Source organism: Ursus americanus, chromosome 11, assembly GCF_024610735.1.
Source record: "Ursus americanus isolate L20-20 chromosome 11, mUrsAme1.1.p, whole genome shotgun sequence".
Lineage (NCBI taxonomy): Eukaryota > Metazoa > Chordata > Mammalia > Carnivora > Ursidae > Ursus > Ursus americanus.
Window position 1 is genome coordinate 43,240,424 of NC_142137.1, and position 19,435 is coordinate 43,259,858.

The window sequence follows — 19,435 nt, forward strand, 5'->3', positions numbered from 1 at the left end:
GATGATTTCAAAGGAAAAATAAAATTACTTCCTTTCCCTATTTAGTTTGAGGTAATGTCCGAATATCTATTTGAATGTAGATGTCATGTGAGGTTTTTTTTTTAATGGATCGGAAATAGGTTCTAGTGATGTGCTAGAATTTCTAAATCAAGTTGGGGAAAGAAGATAGCAGGACAAAATTTGGAAATTAGAAGATCTGCCTTCAAATTGAGTGCATTGTAGGATCTATTCTGATCCCTCCCTTGACTTGATTCTTATGGTAAATAGAGTCTGTAGAGCCCAAATCCTTTTATCTGATTTAATATTCAATCTCCCAACTATATAAGATCATTTCTTACTCTTCATTGGCCTAGTTATGGTACTTATAAGAGGTGTTCATGAGCTACTTATTGCAAAGTATGAAGTATTAAGCATGTCCACATTTAAAATTTTCTCTTTAAATTTTTAAAAATTGTGACCACATATTTAATGTACTTAATGTGTAAATAGCATTACAAAATACAACACACAGGGTAATCAGAGATAATTAGAATTCTAGTCTGTCCTCAAACCAGCAATAATCATATATGTTTTCATTATTTATGCTAATAAAAATAATACATTCCAACTTTTACTTATTCTCTTCCTTTGTTATAAGTTTTCCTCTCTTTCCTACTATTATTCTGTCCTTTAATATTATGAATATTATTCCTAATAATTTCTTCTTATTTATTAGTTTTTGAGTCCTTATAGTAGCAAGATTCTTTGACATCATTGCTATTGGTGTATAAATCATAAGGGTAAACACTGTGAATCTTGCAATAGTATGATTAAACATTAAGGCATTTCTAATGAGTGTTTGTTTAGAAATATGGTCATATCTTCTCTTCAGTCTGTCTTATTTAATATTTGCTTTATATAATTGGGTGAGCCAGAATACATAAAGAATACTTGCAAGGTCATTTTTGAGTTTTTATTTCTTACATAAAGGACTGTGCAAATATTAGCAGAGTACTTATTGCATTCAAAAACTCAATAAAATATGGTGTTAGTCAAGTTGTGCAGTTTATATCACATATACCTTGTATTTTATTCTGTCAACCACTACTTAGAAGTCATTCACACAGTCATTTTGACTTTTTATTAATACCTAGAATCATTGGGGGCACCTGGGTGGCTCCGTCGGTTAAACTTCTGCCTTTGACTCAGGTGACGATCTCAGAGTCCTGGGATTGAGCCCTGCATGGGTTCTCTGCTTAGTGAGGAGTCTGCTTCTCTCTCTCCCTCTGCCATTCACCCCGCTTGTGCTCTCTGGTTCTCTCTCTCTGTCAAATAAATAAATAAAATCTTTAAAAATATATATCTACAGTCATTGGAATTTAAATTTTATACCCATGTAGTATTAATGGGAAAATAGCGTAAACCCATAATTGATATGACAATTAAATCTGCCGATAAGATTGGTGATCATTTTTTCTCCATTAACAGTTCAGCAACTTATGTAACAACTGAGTGATTCACACAATAGCAAATATGAAAAAGTCAGTGAGAATCTAAGTACCTAGAAAAATATTGAATCTGTATGTAAAAATAGTGTTCATTAAGCCACCCTGATTTTAGTGATTTTCCCTGTATATGATAAGCTCGTTGGAGTCAATATTTTTAAAAAACATATTAGAAACAAAAAAACAAACTTCTGTTTTATGACACAGCATTAGACATATTTAAAAATTCAGGGCATAAAATGTTAAATAAAAACCAAAGGGTTTGTATCATCAACCTGAAACATGGCAACTCTTTGGGGTGATGCTATAATGCAACATAAGTGAGAATTAATTTCATTCAAGGCAGTTGTGCTCTCAGACTCACTGTTTAGGATTTCCACCCAGAAATGCAATAAGCAAGAGGTGAAATGACCATGCTGCATTGGACTTTTGGACATTAACTGGAAAAAAAATATTAGGTCCTCTGAGAATGTTCTCCAACTCCATAGATGCTTCTCCCTTGCCTTGACTCCAAATCAAGATTTCTTGTAATGTCTGCTTATGCTGCCCCCATCAGCTTGTTCAGTTCCTGCCTCATTGCAGTAAGCTAGTGCACCCGTAGATGCTGGGGCAGTGGCTGCCATGCTATCATTGGTGAAAATCTAGTCTCACTTAGTCATATATTTTTAAATTCTCTCTTGATTGTCCTTTTCAGTGCTCTCATCAAGCTGAAACCTCCCAGTCACAAATTCTAAACTTGCAGTTTTGAGGATTCCTATTTCATCCAAGTCTCCTCTGTATGCTCATTGGCTTCCAGTCTTCCGCAGAGATTCATCGAATCTCCCTCCCATCTTAGGGCATAGTATGCAAGGCAAGGATCGACAGCCTTTCAACAGCGGGGTTGTTTGTTCCTCACTTTTTGTTTACTATTTCATTTTAATATCTTGTAGGATTTTAAAAATATAGGTTGTATGAAAACATCTTTAAAATTAATGAATAGTGATTTCCTTATCTTAAGATTACGATCTTTTTTAATTGTTACAAAAGCAGTTCTTATCTGTTATAGAAAAGTAGAAAATACAAGCAAAGGGAGAAAATAGACAATGTGCATAAGCCCACCAAACACAAAGGATCACTTTTATACTGTTGTTTATCTGCACATACCTTTTCCTATGCGAATAGCTTTTTTGCAAATGAGTAATTGTTACATAACTGGTTTGTAGCTTAATATATAATTGTATCTAATTAACATCACAGGCACATTTTTTCAATATTCTCAAAAATTATATCTTTTACAATGTAGATAGGATTAGATTCCACTATTTCTTCTCAGAATTTATTTTACTATAGTAAGAAATTTCTCCCTGATTTTTAACAACAGTCTAACATACCTGAGTATAAATTTCTTCTGATAAATACTTCATACAAACACATTATAACTAATCACCAGCCCTTACATGTATCCTTGCACACTCTGAACCATTTTCTTTCTTTAAAAAATTTTTAAACTTAAAATCATTTGTTATGTAATATCTTTGCACATTATCTCCTTTAGAGATATGCAAGACTTCTAAAATAAATTATTTCATAAAGAGGGAGCAATGGAATAAGTCATAAACCATGGTGATGAATTTTCAATTACTTCTCTAACAAAAAACAAAAGCAAAAAGAAATATTCTACATCTGTCCTTAGAGACAACTTTTTCAGTGAATTCAGAAATTCTGTCTCTAATAAAGTAGTTATTTTGAGGACCATTTAGAAAAGTAATAAAAGTATAATATAGAAGGTAATATAAGCAATAGCTTTTAAATTTGCTTTCTTAAATAATAAATCACTGGGAGACAGGTATACGCCATCCTGAGAAGCTTAACTTCAGGTCTCATATTCACCTTTTCTCCTACTAGAGCTTCCTCTGACAACAAAACATGGCCATATTTCTATGCTCGATTATCATAGCGATCATTTTCTTTATAAGGGATTGTTTTGTTCTCCACTATAGTTTCTGTAGGAAAGGCAGACTTTCTCCATCTCTGTATAATCAGACCTTACTTTGGAACTTGAGACAGCTAAAAACTTTTGTTGGGTAAATCAGTCAATTCCTTCATCTACTAATGAATGACATGTAACAAGAGTTACTATGAATATTTAACAAATAGTAGGAAGGAGAACACTGACATGTATTAAAAGCCAATTAAATGTCAAGCCCTCTGTAAAATCTTTGCAGACTTTATCATTTCACTTTTTTCTGTATTTTTTCTTCTCTAATAATGTCTTAAATATCTCTCTCATACTTTCTATAAATAATTATTAAATAATAAAAACATACAGCAGCCTACATATATTTTATTGTGTATGATATATTTTCATGAACATTTTTATATAATTTATATATATGCATATATACTTATTTATAAAAATAGTTGCTAAAAAGCAAGAAACAACATATCTTGCAACTCTAAGAACCTCATTTATATTTCACATATGCCGTAGACACAGCTCAGAAACTCAGATGCAACACTTATGAATATGTATGAAGTATAATTAGCTTGGAAAATGCTGCTTCATCACCTGTCCTGATATTGTTGATGTGCTTCGGTGACTTACTAAGCAATGTTGGAAAAGGAACTCTCCAGATTCCAATGAGTTGAAACAGTTCTGTTCATCCATAACATGTTAGTAGTTTTCATTCTGTTATCCTATCCTATACACTGTTTATGACTGACAGTTGTATGCCATCAGCCCTTTACTTTAATATTTTGGAGTGCTTCTTGAAACAATGAAAACCTATCTATTCCTCCACATCCCTTGAACTCAAACCTCTCATTTCCACTGCCCTTGCCTGAGGTTACAACTCTCTTTATTCTGGCTTATGCTGTTACAATAGCCGATCGGTGTCTCGTTTTTCTCCCACGCACCTGCCCGGTTCATCTTTCTGGTCTAAGGCTCTGACCATACCCTCTTACTCAGAAGCTTTCAATGGCTCCATGTTGCTTATTGCCCAGTGTTTTTAGCCTGACTTTCGAGCTTTCCAGAAATTGACTCTAACCTACCTAACAGCCTTAGTTCTTCATACTGCCCTTCATAAGCTCTACGGTTTTTTGCAACTGAAATACTTGTTCTGTTCTCCACACATCAAAATTTCCTGCCTCCTTGGGGCATCTGTGTGGCTCAGTCGGTTGAGCATCCGACTTGATCTCAGCTCAGGTCGTGATGTCAGGGTCCTGGGATCGAGTCCCACGTCAGGCTCCACGCTTGACAGGGAGTCTGCTTGAGGATTCTCTCCTTCTCTCTCTGCCCCTCCCCCCACTTGTACTCCCTCGAGCTCTTTCTCAAATAAATAATAAATAAATCTTTAAAGAAAATTTCCTGCCTCCTTGCCTTTCCTTACCTGAGCAAGGAGTGGTTGACTAAAAGTCCAGGAAGAAATCATCAGCTTCCTGAAAAGCAGAAAAGACAAAATGCTTGGGAGCAAAGAGAGCTGACATTCATAAATGCAAGAAGATAGCAAATTAGCAGCAGGGAAGTCTATCAGCAGCTGGACTTCAGTTGGGGCTCAGTCATGTTGCTGGATAAAGGTGCCAAGTTCCAATGGAAGATCAATAACTCGATAATCAGACTAATAAGAAAAAATGAGTATCCAATATCAGGAATAAAAAAGGTAAAATCAGTACAACTTCTGCAGACAATAAAGGATTTTTAAAAAGAGACAAAATTATTAATGATTTTATGCCAGAAATTCAACAATTTGAATGAAATGGACAGATTCTTTGAAAATTACCAACTACCAAAACTCACAAATCAATAACTTGAATGTCCAGTAAAGAATTTAATTTCTACTTAAAACCTTTGTGTACACACACACACCCACCCACCCACCCACCCCACACACAAATTTAGCCCCAGATGATTTCACCTGTGAATTCCATGTAACATTTAAGGAAGAAGTAACAATTCTTCAGAGAATTGATGAGAAGAAAGTATGTCCCACCTCATCCTATGAGGTCAGTATCACTCTAATACGAACCAAAGACATTACCAAAAAAAAATTATAGATCAATATCCCTCACAAACATAGATGTGAAAATTCTTGACAAAGTCATTATAAATCAAATCTAACCATTTATTAAGATAAGCTACAAACTAGAGGAATATATTTGCAAATTACATGTCTGGTAAAGGATTTGTATCCAAATTATGCACAAATATCTTTCCAAATTCAGTAACAACAAAGAACCCAATAAAAATTGGGCAAAAGACTTAAACAGATGGAAAATAAGCACAAGAAAGGTGCTCAAGATTATTTGTCACAAGGAAAATGCAAATTAAAACCAAAATGATACACCTATTAGCATGTCTAAATTTAAAAATACTAACTACATCAAGTACTAGCAAGGATGTAGGCAAATATAATTCTCATACGCTGCTGCTGGGAATTTAAAGTAACACAAATAATTTGGAAAACAAGTTGGTAGTTTCTTAAAAACTTAAACATACTACTATATCATCTAACCACTCCACTTCTAGGTATTCACTCCAGGAGAAAATGAAGGCATATGTTTATATAAAGATTTATACACAAATGCACCTAGCAACTCAATTTAGAATAGTCAGTGCTGGAGATAACCCAAATGTCCATCAAGAGGTGAAGGAATAGACTGGGGCATATCCATCTAATTAAAAAAGGATCACATATTGATACACAATGTGGACAGAGGTTGAAATAATTATGCTGAGCGAAAGAAGCCATACAAAAAAGAGAACAAACTAGATGAGTCCATTTATATACAAGTTTATAAAATGCAAATTAACAGTGATAGAAGAGCTGTGTTTGTGTAGAGATGCAAGGAAGTCAAGGAAGGGTGGAAGGGAGAAATTAAAAAGAAATAGATAGTTCCTTTGCCCTGATTGTCATGACTGTTTCATTGGTGCCTGTATGTCAAAACTTATCAAATTGTAAATTTTAAATATGTGAAGTTTACTTATGCCTCAGTTAAACCCTTGAAAAGTGTAAAAAGGCAGACAAAAAGTGAATATTGGTCACCACTGTTCATAGTCCCTCAATTTCTCCAGCTCAAACTTAAGCCTCGTTCCATGTTGTCTGACCCTTCTCCCTCTTTTCCTCTCACTTCATTTCATTATTTTCTTCCTTGCAGCAAATCAACTTTCTCTCCCTTCCTTTCCCCCCATGACTCACTTTGCATATCCAAGATTAGCTTTAAAATTTTGGTTGTTAAATGCTTGCTAGATTATATTCTTGCAGAAAGACATTCACATTTCAAGGCTGCGGGGAAAGCACTTCCTTCCTCCCTCCTTCCCTCCCTCCCTCCCTCCCTCCCTTCTTCTCTCCATCCCTTCTTCTCTCCCTCCCTCATAGCTTCCCTCATACCGTCCTTCCTTCCTTTCCCATCTTTGCCTGATTTCATCTAGTACTCTGACCCATCATCAGGGTGACTCAGGATCATCAATACCAACTTCAGTTTTTTTACTACCATGATATTGGCATCTACTGAAACCTACTTTATCCCTATCCAAATTGATTTGGACTCCTGAGCTTTAAATTTTTTTCCTCTACTTGATAGCTTCTTCCTCATTGTCAGATTGTCAGCTATCACTTCTGCTGTTTTCATGTGTCTATTTAGAGAATCTTCATCCTTCTTTCTTTGTAATTTCCTTCCTCTGATCTGTTTGATCCAGAAAACCTGTAACCAAGGGAGTAAGAATGGCATGGAAATTTGTAACAGATGTGGAACCTGAGTAGGTAACTAAGGCTTTTTTTTTTTTTTTTTTTTTTTGAGTAAGGTACACTGGATTTGCGCCACTTATACTGATGTTCTTTCCCTTTTCTTTCTTTCCTTTTTTTTTTTTTTTGAGATAAATGACATTATGTGATGTTAGTGTATCTAATTTCCAAGGGAAACTGTTGGACTAAGAATTTCTGTGTTCTCAGTTGAAGAAACTGTCCATTTTCCATAAAATAATTTTCTGGGGTTATCAGATAGCTCTTTTTGCAAATGCAGGCTATATATGCACACTGTCCCTTTTTATTTATGTAGATGTATCTAATATGTCCTTTTGTAGTTATCTTGGTATTATATAATCAATCTGTTCCATGAACAGTGGAGATGTTAGTATAACACCTGAAAATAAAAGTTACCACAACAGTCATGAGTTCTATGATCTTCCCTAGTTTAATGCTTAAATAATGTGACTGATAAAAAAAAAAAATGTGACAGAGGCACTGCAGGTATCTTTTGGAGTGTTATGTCTACGTTGTGTCTACATTATGTCTACGTTATATCTATGTTATGATAACCTGAATTCAGCTTCCTAACTTCAGCAGTAAGTTTAGCATTCTCTAGCTCTTCTTGCACCTGAAATACTTTTCCAATTTAAACTTTACACATAAGATCCTATTTGATTTATCTCTTGGTATAACTGTATTACATGATGGTTGCTAAGGAGCAAACACTATTAAAATGTATCACTAGACTTTAAGTTAAATGATCCCTTTCCCATATCATCCTGCTGTCTTTGTGTCATCTTTTTTTAATCCAAGCCTCAACAAATACATCTTTGCTAGGAGATGATTGTAGCTCGGAGATTGTTATTTAGAAGATTTTGTTTTGCTGCAGTACTTGGAGACGTGTTTTTAAAAGGAGCAGTGTTCTTCCTCATTTGAAGGGGACAAGAACCACTTCCCCACTTATCACACAACTCAAGTAAAATGTGCTTAGGGATAAAGTCAGTAGGGGTATTGAGTTCTTAATTTGCTCGACCATTCTATAGCATTCAATACTGACCAGTTATGTCCTTGCAACACTGCCAACCATCATACTTTGAGCCACTTCTGCATCTCTTGGCTTCCGTAATGTCCTGCTCTCCTGGTTTCTCTTTGGCCTCTAGAATTTCAATTTCAAGGTAATTTCAATTATCTTGCCAGTGCCTCTTGCTGTACCTGCCCCTTAAATGTTAAGATTCCTAAGGTTTCTATTCTAGCTCTTCTTCTCCTCTCCCAATAAACAGTCTCCTGACTTTAATCGCCAGTATGTGCTGATAATTTATAATTCTGTGTCTGTAGCCCAGAATGCTTTTCTGAAAGTAAACTCTGTGTACCGGCTTCCCACCAGATATGTCTACTCCATAGTTCTGTGGGTTTTGATATGTGACACTTCTTTTTCCCTCCACAGGCAACAGGTCCTCAGGGTTTACTAAGGGAAGATGCCAAAGAGTCTCTTCAGAAAAGCTTTGGGATTCTTAATGAAGCCAAGAAGTTAGCAAATGCCGTTAAAGGTTAGTGACCTCTCTTTGTTATTATTTTCAGGCTAAGTGTAGTTCTATTTGGTGGGATATTTTATTACACTATTGGAAAAGTGGAATTGTTTCACTAGGGTTTTTATGATCGTTTTTATTATTGGGATTTAATGCAAGTAAACTCTTTCACCAGTTTTCTGACATTTTGTCATCACATCTCATTTTACATTGGGTAATATTTCATAATTTTTAGACCTAACTTATATAACATCATTTCACCTATATCTAAAGTACAGTGACTTTTAAATTAGAGTATAACAAGTTTTTAAGAGTACCAAACCCCACTTGTTTTGGCTTCAGCAATGACACAAAGGAATGAATTAGGCAGATGTAGTATAAATGTCCTTATGAAATTTTCAATTTGTTAGTGGTCACATTTCCTGAAAAGTATTCACACTTTTTAAATACATATTTCTTGTATTTTCTTCCTAATTCAATCATCAAAGTGCATAAAATATCTACTCCAATCCATAATGGGTTTTGCATTAAATATGTATTACTCAATATAGCTGCTCTGTAGGTAAGCTATTATATTTATTATTTCATTCAAATATCTCCAGTTTCTCTCTGCAGCCTCATTCCTTACCATTTTCTGGCTTGCATCCATCTCCCCAACCTTCCTGAAATATTCATGGCCCTTCCAAAACATACTACTATTCCAAGCCTCCATATTTCAGAGTGTTAATCCTTCTCTTTGGAATGCCTCTCCATCTTTCGTTCTTTTTTGTATAATTACCTTTTACCAGACCTTCAAGATCGAGCTCAGATGTCATCTTCTCCAGGAACATCTACACCCCATCTGAACTACATGCCCCTTCTCACTGCCTACCTTTCTCAGACTTGTCAAACCATAGCCGTGTACTTAGATTTCATCTTCTTGATGTGGTCTTCTTTTAAGCTTTGTTTTTCTAGTGTATAATATCATAGGGACTAGCTCAAATAAGGAAATCAGTGTATTTTTGAAAAGAATGGAATGACATTGGCCTTTACTAACCTTAGAAAGAAAAGTTTTATAAGCCTTTATATTTGTCATGCTTTAACTAAAATTGCTGTGGTCTGTAATAGAGGCTGATAGGAAATTACAACTTCTGTCATCCATGTAGATGGCATTTTGATAGTAAAACGCTCTGGACTGTGTGTCACGGGTGAAAAAAAAACCCGTGTACGTAATTTTGTGCAGGAGCTTGCTCTTATTCTCAGATGAAGAGTAGCTATAGAGTCAAAACCTGTTTTCCTCTTGGGCAAGTGGAGCTGATCCCATGACTTTGTGGCCACTCCTTCCAACGCAATGCCTTTGCCCAGAGCTCGGAAGGATTAAGGTGAGGTGAGTGAGGTTAGGTCATGCGAGTGCAGAGTCAGATCTTATTTTATTTGAAAAGTTTAATATTTTGTTCATCATTGATCTTTTTTGAATCCATTTTAATTTTTTAAAATGCTGCATTACAATATTTTTGATTAGTGAGTGTTTTGGTGTCCCTTTAAATTTTCCACCTGAGGTGAATGCCTGAGTTGTCTCCCCTCACTCGCTGCTCTGCCCTCACCTCTATTTCCCCAAAAATATCGTCGTTATAAAAATGAAGAAAGAATTCCATTTCCAGAGATTTTTTTTTTCTCTAAGAAAAAAAGAAATCTGAAGACAGGCGGTGGAAAGGGTTAGGAGACCGAAATGTTCATTAGTTTAAATGTCTTTTTTTGTACTTCAGGTAGTACATTATTTAAAGTAATGAAAACCCACAAACTACTCAAGTAATAATTTCTCCAAAAATCCAAGCCAAGGCTCTGACGGAGATGGGAATGTTTTCTTGCTACATTATGACATTCCCCTGATTTGTGGCCAATTACACAAGTTATAAAATGGCTGTTAATCAGGGATATGCCATATATTACCACCAGGAACTGCTGAAATAGGCCCTACAGAGCAAAACTCTTGACAGCAGCTATTAAAATAGAGATTTAGTCATTTCCCTTTCTCTGGTGCCTGGAGTTAGAAGGAATAAAAATGGTGAGGCCAGTCTACCCTCCATATTTCTAGTTTGTTACTTGGTTCAGTTAGTACAATCTGGTGAGTTCATGCTTTAGTCACGAATGACTTAGTGCTGCTCCCTGCCATTTTTATGCTGTCCTTGCCTTGAGGGAGTCTGAACTTGCCAGGAGCAATTTGTTTTGCTTTTTAATTTTTGAATATACATTTGTTAAAAGTCAATTTGCCCTTGTACGCATTTGAAATTTGAAACCAGTCTACATTGCACTGATTGAATGTCTACAGAGGTAAAAATCATTTCCTTGATGGATATGGAACTTGGGACAAATTGATGATTGAGAGAGTTAGAATATGAAATAATACCAGCAGGTGAATTAATGCTCCCTTGCAGATTGACAAGAAAGTTTGTCAATCAACTGGCCAGTTGAAGTTCTCATGGAATGTGTACAAGGGGAGGAATGAAGCAGATGATGGTATATTAGAAGCCTGAGAATACTAAGATTTTACAATTATATACCTTATATAGAGTAACTTCTCAATATTATTTGCTTCTTAATTTATCCCTAATATTTGTCTTTGCCCAAATAAGTTAAATCATTCAATCACTTAGGAATAAATAGGTAACGTTTCTGTAAATCAGATGACACTCTTGTGAAATAAAGAGATTCAATTCCCAAACGCAAAAATAATGACTCAGTGAGTTGCACGACACGTGGTACAGTCCAGCACAAAAAACAGGGCCAAATTATTCCGCACATTATCTTTTGTCAAATTAATCAATACTTTTCTTCTATACTATGATCCTCCAAACACTCAGGCATTCAGTCCAGACAAGTGTATCAGAAATGCTCTACCTTCACGAATGTAATACAGTTTCATTGACTAACCTGGTAAGATTCTGTTGTTATTTTAGATTAGGGAAAAAAAAAGAATAAACAGGAATACAATGCTGTTAAGCCAAAATATGAGGTGGGAGTTAAATTTTGTCCAAAGCCTTCTTTCATTATTAAAGATATACTCCTTTGGAGTTCACATATTAACATTTAGCAGAATCTGCCTTTCTGAAGATACACATGTGAAAGACAAAGAAAATCTGTTGCATGGACAAAAAACAATTTTGGATTAAATGGATGAAATCAAGCGTGGATCCCCTAGCTGACCATAGTCTGGAGAACAAAACAATCTTTTCCGATAGATATTCTGATTCCTCCTACAGAGCTGTACTTCTTCCTTTGGAGCGTGAATAAAGAACATCAGGATAATAAAAGCAGGCTGGAGTTGGTTTAGGAGTTAAAATGAAAAGTGACAAAGTAGTGGCAAACGTGGAAAGGTAGGAACTATTGGACCAGACAGTACTTGTCTTACGCAAAGGTATTCAAATTCAAGTTCTTTTAGAATACCTTGCTGGCCAAAACACAATGAGCCCTCAGGCCCACAGTCGGGCTTCAGAACTTGTCCTAGTGGCACCATAAGTGGGTTTCAACATCTGGCCATTTTGGTTTCTCATTACACTCGCCGAAGAGAAAATTCGCCTCTATTCTGGTATCTTAAGTCTTTGGAGATGCTGCCACCAGACAACCCCCCCCCTTCCGTCCTCTCCTCAGACTTCTCACTGTGACCCTCTCTCTAGTGGGAGGAAGAGCACATTCCGCAGCAGCTGACAGTTACTGAGGGCCTGTCAAGCACTGTGCCTGTGATGAACAAGACAAGGTTTCTCAGTAACATGCCTCCCTGCAAACCTGCCCATTGAGTGATCTCAGAGATTTCCATGCACGGTCACTTTAGTGCACGTGTCTGGGCAGAAGAGGCAGAGATAGGACACATCCCAAACTTGTGACAGCAACTGGAGAAAGGGAAGCATGGAAGTAAATTCATGAAAGAGAGCTAGAAATACAAAAAAGTGGCAAAACTGGGCATAGTACCCTCATCGAGTCAATAGACAAGAGGCTGGGGACAGGAATATGGTTCTCACTTTCACCTGGCTTCCTTCCTTATGCAGCTGTCCTTGCTTCTGCAAGGGCCCAGGTTCCTGCCCTGGGTCATCGGGTTGACTCAGGGGATAGACTCTTTGGAAATCTTAATATTTGGAAATATTAAGTAGGCAAAGGACTATATAGGTGGGTGAAAAGGTGTAGTAAAGTGACTTAAGGGAGATTGTACCTCTTATGTTCTTAAAATATCCAAAGATGACAATATATAATGTAATATGATAAAATTGAAAATTGTGTAAAATAGTCATATATTATGTAACTTGGTAAGTTTGGCCACCTCTCATATGTAAAACAAAATCATTTGATTTGAAGAAACACAAACAATCTTGAACACACTGCATTTGTATAGTGGGATCAACTCTTTAGCCCACATTAGTCTGGCTCCAAAGCTTGATGCTCTTACTCACTGCTGGACAAAAACACCATGCTTCTGCCATAGTCCAGAGGTGACACAGTGACATTCATGATCCTAACAAATGCTTGAAAAATGAGTAAATGGATAAATACCCCAATGCAGCTGAAATCTCTCATCATCAAGAAGGTCACAATCAAGATATTTTACATGACTTCATGCCAATGCCTTGCCTATTTCAAACTTTCTACTTCAGAACTACACAGATAAATGTTGCAGAGATTAACCTGTTCTCTAGTTCAGAAGATGCCTCGACAACAAAACATGAAGCGTATTTGTAACAAATGGAAGTTATGTGGATTAAATTCTTCTTTTACAAAGAAATCCTAAAGAGAGGATATTCCTTCATTTTTTTGGTAAAGAAGCAAATCAGAAGTGATAACAAGTCCATCAAAGTAATAGTTCATAATAAGACAAATGTCATAGTAATCAAGGAGTTCGTTGCAAAATATTATCCGGATGGCAGTTTGGCAGTAGATTCCATTTAACCAGACCTCTCCAAAATTAGGAGCCAGTCTGTGAATTTCACCCTGTGAATGAGAGATTCTCTCAAGGTATTTGTGCCTAAATAAAAAATAAGAATTGCATTTGAAGAACTTAACTAGATGAGTTTCTTTTTCTTTTTTTTTTTTTTAAGATTTTATTTATTTGTTTGAGAGAGAGAGACAGAGATAACGAGAGAGAGCACAAGCAGGGGGAGCAGCAGGCAGAGGAAGAAGCAGACTCCTTGCTGAGCAGGGAGCCTGACACGGGGCTCGATCCCAGGACTCCGAGATCATGACCTGAGCTGAAGGCAGTCGCTTCACCAACTGAGCCTCCTGGCACCCCTAGATGAGTTTCAGTAGTCAAAGAGAACATTTCATTAAAATCTATAATAAGCATTCAGATTTTATCTCTTAACGATGCTCCCTTTGCTTTGCTTTGAAAGAAAACTTCCCCTCTGAAGCCATGTATTCTCAGATTGTCCCATAGTTTGGTGACCAGGAATTTTTAGACCTATGGAGACTTATGAGAGGTGTTCTTCATTGTAAGGAAGGAAGGGGTAATTATGAAAGCATTTAGTTGAAACGTATTTCAACATCATTGAAAACTGGTAAATACACCAGGGCAATCATCAAGCCAGTGTGAATTATTTTGTTACCATTTACTGCCAGTTGTAAATCCAGTATATTCTCATATATCCACAGATTAATTTCTCGTATCAGTCATATGAAGGAAGGTGCTATCTTCATTTTATACACATAAAAAGGGAAAGAAATAGCATTTGAACCTCATCGTTCATCTCTCAATCTTACAATGATATCATTGCACTGCACTACATTTTTAATGACAAGAATTGTGTACAAGAAGACGATGATGAAAGAAATAACAGCTTTGAGATATTACATAACATAGTTCAAAGTTACCAGCTCTAATTTAACTAAATTGTAATTCATATTCAGCACAGCATCAGGAACATGGTAAATGAGTAAATGTGTAGTCTGGGTGGTAGAGACTTACAACTCTGGTGAGTTTCATTTTGGGTATGTCTATCCTCCACGGTCAGTGGGTAGGCAACAAAGGGAAATGATATTGCTAGGAATGGTCACAGTCGACCTGACCACCCTGCTCCTGTCTCTCTCACTGTATGAGCTCTGTCTCTGCTAAACCCATTGACCTTTGTGTTCTAATGTGTGAGGACAGGATGGGAAGGGGAGAATCAAAGCAGAAGAAGCATGTGTGTGTAGCCTTTGAGGTTTGGTGGATGTGATATCTGGAGAGAAGATAAAGAGAATGTCTTAACTACAGCTACTGGGTATGAGAGCTGAAGAATGAGATGAAATCCTATAAAATGTCGCAATGAATTATAAATTGGATCCTTCTCTTGTTCTCCAAAATTTACAACTAAAGAATTGTGTTGGGTGTTCTTGAACTATTAATAATTCTGTTTCTTTGGTCATGTTACAGTTCAAACTGGGCCAAATGCAATCTTCCTTACACATCAGCTATAGATACACTCTGCCTCATACCTCTTTTCATTGACAGCCAAGTGCTTCTTTTTCAAGCTTTTCATTGCAATAGTTTCACAAGTTTTCCATTTTGAAATCTGCAATACTTTTCCGTATACAGCTTTTACTCACCTAACTCTATTGACAAAGCTGTAAAGTGTTTAGATTTGGTTTTGTGAAATTCCAGAAACTACTTTGGAAAAAAATGATCAGAGTGTAAGAAAGGATCCCTCAAGAAGGAATCCAGATCAAATGGGTGAAACATAGATATCAGAGTGGGGCTAGAATATTCACATTTGGACCTCCCAGTACAAAAAGCAGAGGATCGAAATGACTGCTTTGGAGCTTGAGAGACAGAAGCAACAACGTTCTTGGGATCAGTCTTTCTTCTGAATAATTAGCCTGACTGTTCAGCCAGTATTTGCCATTCGAATGCATAAAATAGTATAAACCGAGTGATGCCCTTTAAATTAATGGTTTTTTTCACTGTACATGAAGATCTTGCTTACGAGAACATTTTGAATGCTTCATTATTTAAAAAATCAGATTTAATCAAGAAGCTAAGAAATAAAATTTGTACTGTTCCATTTCCTTAGTTGATGAAGACTTCCCAGGTAATATCAAAAGAGCAGCCCCTTATTCTCAAGGAATGTATATAGCCATCACAGTCATAATCAGACTGGCTTTCTTTCTGAAAGCAGACTTTCGCTAGCCTATCCAAAGATTTTATTTTAGTACCAACAGTTGAAAATAACAGAAGTATTAAAAGAAAGATGAATCGTGATTGACAGAGGAGAAAATCTAATTACTTGGAAAGTATATTTTGAGGCACTAGAATTGAAAATAATAACATCTTAGTGACTGAAATGGACATATTGGTGTTTTCGAGCCGTGCTTCGCTAGGATATTTTATGCTTTGTTTTTCAGTGATGTCAGATCTTTGCCTTGGATCTTAAAGGCAGACTCATTAAACTGTAGTATGTGCTTACATTACTTTTGTATAACAGTGGTTTAATCTGTCTGCCTATAAAAGCCTTATATGAAATGAAGTGGCTCATTAATATGTTCAGTCTTCTTTTTCACATCCAGAGTACTGATAGTTAAGAATCCTTCATCCATCTTCCTTTCCCTTTGCTCTTCCTCCCAGGTGAAGTCCAGTAAAGGCAGGGATCCTTCTCTAGCTGACAGGGAGTGGTTCCGCTCAGTTCCCCTGAGAAGTCAGGTGCACTGCCTTTGTGGGCATTTGATACAAGCAAATCAAGGCCACTCTGGCTCTAGTGTGTGAGACCTAGTCTCTCCTGGCCTGCCCATGCTGGGTACCAGGAAAGCGATGAGAACAGCAGTCTTGGTGGTGGCAATAAGTTGCCCCAGTTCAGGTTGCTTTAGTCATTTTTTATTGTTTTATTGTTGTTTTGTTTTTGTTTTTAACTCTTTTAAATAAAAGAATAGAAGTATCTGCCCAGAGGAAGCAGTTTAACCAGCACGACCTCCGTGGTGGTGCCCATGCCACCATGAACCCACTTTCTTGTTCCATTCCTAGTTTCTGTCTGCTGTAAGTACTGTCAGGGTTCTCTCGTATGTTCTACCTCACCTACCTAACACCAGATCCCACCCTGACAAATTTGCGCGTATGTGTCAACATATGTATTGTGTGCCTTGCTCATTTTCATAAAAAAGATCTCAAGGATCTTTTTTTTTTTTTTCTATCTGTACCTCCAAATAAAGATCTAATGAACATTCTGGAAGATACACATTGATATAGTTTCCCAAGTATATCTGTAGGCTAAATTTCTGGCAGTGCAACCGCTGGGACAAATACATGTCTATTTAAAATTCTAATAAATGTATTAAATTGCTCTTCAGAAAATGGCGTCAGTTTGCATTTCCACCAACACTCTTGCAAACACTTGGTATTATCAGACATTTAACTTTCCCAATCTGATAAATGAGAAGTGATCTCTTACTCTTCCTTTGCTTTACAGTTTTTTAAGTATGATAGTCAAAGGTGCTTGATTTTAATTTGGTAACTCATTATTTGTATCTATTTTATTGTAATCTACCTATTCCTGTTTTTCTCATTATTCTTAAAAATGTGGAACTCGGTACATCTGCCTGTCATTTTGCATGTGGGCATTACTAATTTTCTCTAAATATTCCAGTTTGAGTGTGAATACAGTGCTTGCATGAGGCTCACAAGTTTTCTTTTACTGTGGCCACGTGTTTAAGGCAACAAAGGAGAAGATAAAAGGAGAGGTAGGGAGAAAAGAAGCAGGGGCGTGGCGGGGGGGGGGTGCGGGGAGGATGGGAAGCAGGTCTGGATGTGGGAGAGCACCACTAATATGCTCCACTTATTCCTGGTTTTGACTACCAGTCCCTAGCAGAAAGCAGCAGTTAAGAGCGCAGTTTCTGGTATGAGCCTGCATGGATTTGAATCCCAACTCCACCATTTACTCACTGTGCAAATTTAAGACATTTACTTCAATTCTCTAAGCTTCGGTTTCCTCATTTGTAAGTGGGTGTTGATAATAGTAATGTATCTTGAAGTTATTGTGATGGTTAGAACACTAAACATAGAACTTACACATACAGACCGCCGTTCATTACTATCACTAAATGTCTGCCAGTCCAGGCCAAGAGGGCACCCCCTCTTTCCTAGTCCTTTCTCAGTGTTCCTCTTTAATTGAGGACTCTGTCCTTTATTTACATTTTGCATTTCTGTAGAGCTAAGTTAAATGATCAGCATGCATCTCCCCAGGAAACAAATATTATGGCAAAAAAAACTATTTAAAATATTTTTTATTTTTATTTTATTTTATTTTTTTTAAATATTTTTTAAAGAAACGATCTGCTTTATCCAGTCAGGAAAGGTGAAAAGTATTATAGGAAGCACAGAGTTTTATATCTTTCATTTATTCAATTCCACTGTTCACTAATAAATAGTGTTAAAAAAAAAGATTCTGTCTTAAGATACATTTGCAGTTTGATGTGTACGTAAGCAAAATTTCTCAACTTCTGTTCTTCCACCAACAGATTGGATCTTTGTTTTCTTTCCCTTGAAAGGTTTCATAGCTTTTACCCTATATAATTGTTACACTCAAACTCTGAACCTCTCAGTTGCTGTCATAATACAAAGTAACCAAAGTTTGGACAATGTTAAAAACTAGTGGAAAGAAGCTGAAAAATTTACATTTGTAATATTAAATTATCTCCAGTAAGTGATTTTTTTTAATGTTAAAGAAATCATGCTAACGTAGCAAGAGAAAACCTTTAAAAAGCCTGTTTGAGAGCAATTTATAAAATATTGTTTTCTCTATTTAACAAAAATACCACTTTTTCAGAAATGCGCTAGAAGTTGTTTTTTCATTCGTTTTTAAATACGTATTAATTGGACATTTACTGAAGTTGGGAGATTCTACTTAGCAATCTTATCTATCTGAGAGTTTTAAAAGTAACCCAGTGGGGGCACCTGGGTGGCACAGCAGTTAAGCGTCTGCGTGGCACAGCGGTTAAGCGTCTGCCTTCAGCTCAGGGCGTGATCCCGGCATTATGGGATCGAGCCCCACATCAGGCTCCTCCGCTATGAGCCTGCATCTTCCTCTCCCACTCCCCCTGCTTGTGTTCCCTCTCTCGCTGGCTTCCTCTATCTCTGTCGAATAAATAAATAAAATCTTTAAAAAAAAAAAGTTAATCCAGTGATCCATTTTGGTAATAAAATTGTTAAAATAAGTAACATTAATGGGAATAATGTCATCAAGAGGGCATCATTACAAATTCAGTAAGAGATTGATTGTTTTGCAGGTTTTTTTCTCCATAGAAAACCCTCAAATTAAATCAAATAAAAATCAGATACCAAGAGGAAAGCATAGCTGTTGAACATGTTGAAGAGGGAAATGGTCATTTCATAATCACCTATTTTATATTATCTGAAATGTATTTATTGATAGATGCCTATAAATTAAAGGAATTAAATTAGTTTTCCTGCTTTTTATAAACCTTATATTAAAATAATCTGAAATTACATATCTATATCAGAGATGTGTAAACTCAGAGATGATTGAAATCGTTTCATTCTTTTTTGTTTTCTGTTCACAGAAAATGATGACTATCTGAATGGCTTAATTACCAGATTAGAAAATGAAGATGTTAGAAATGAAGATCTCCTGAGAGCTTTGAATGACACTTTGGGGAAGCTGTCAGCCATTCCAAATGGTAAGCATTTGGGACACTGCAAACTGTGTCAGTTGACCTAAACTCTTAAAAAATGTTCTAATGTTTGCCATCTTTTCTG

The 19,435-nt window shown here is 36.3% G+C and overlaps 1 protein-coding gene across 4 annotated transcripts in view; it reads left to right on the plus strand.

Moving 5' to 3' along the window:
* Window positions 1-19,435, plus strand: part of LAMA2 (laminin subunit alpha 2) — a 599,838-nt gene that overhangs the window by 500,587 nt on the left and 79,816 nt on the right. For all 4 annotated transcript variants that reach the window (XM_087865477.1, XM_087865478.1, XM_045805578.2 and 1 more), the window contains 2 exons: window positions 8,652-8,754; window positions 19,240-19,356. In XM_087865477.1, coding sequence (XP_087721603.1) covers window positions 8,652-8,754; window positions 19,240-19,356 — 220 coding nt within the window. The remainder of the gene's footprint in view (window positions 1-8,651; window positions 8,755-19,239; window positions 19,357-19,435) is intronic.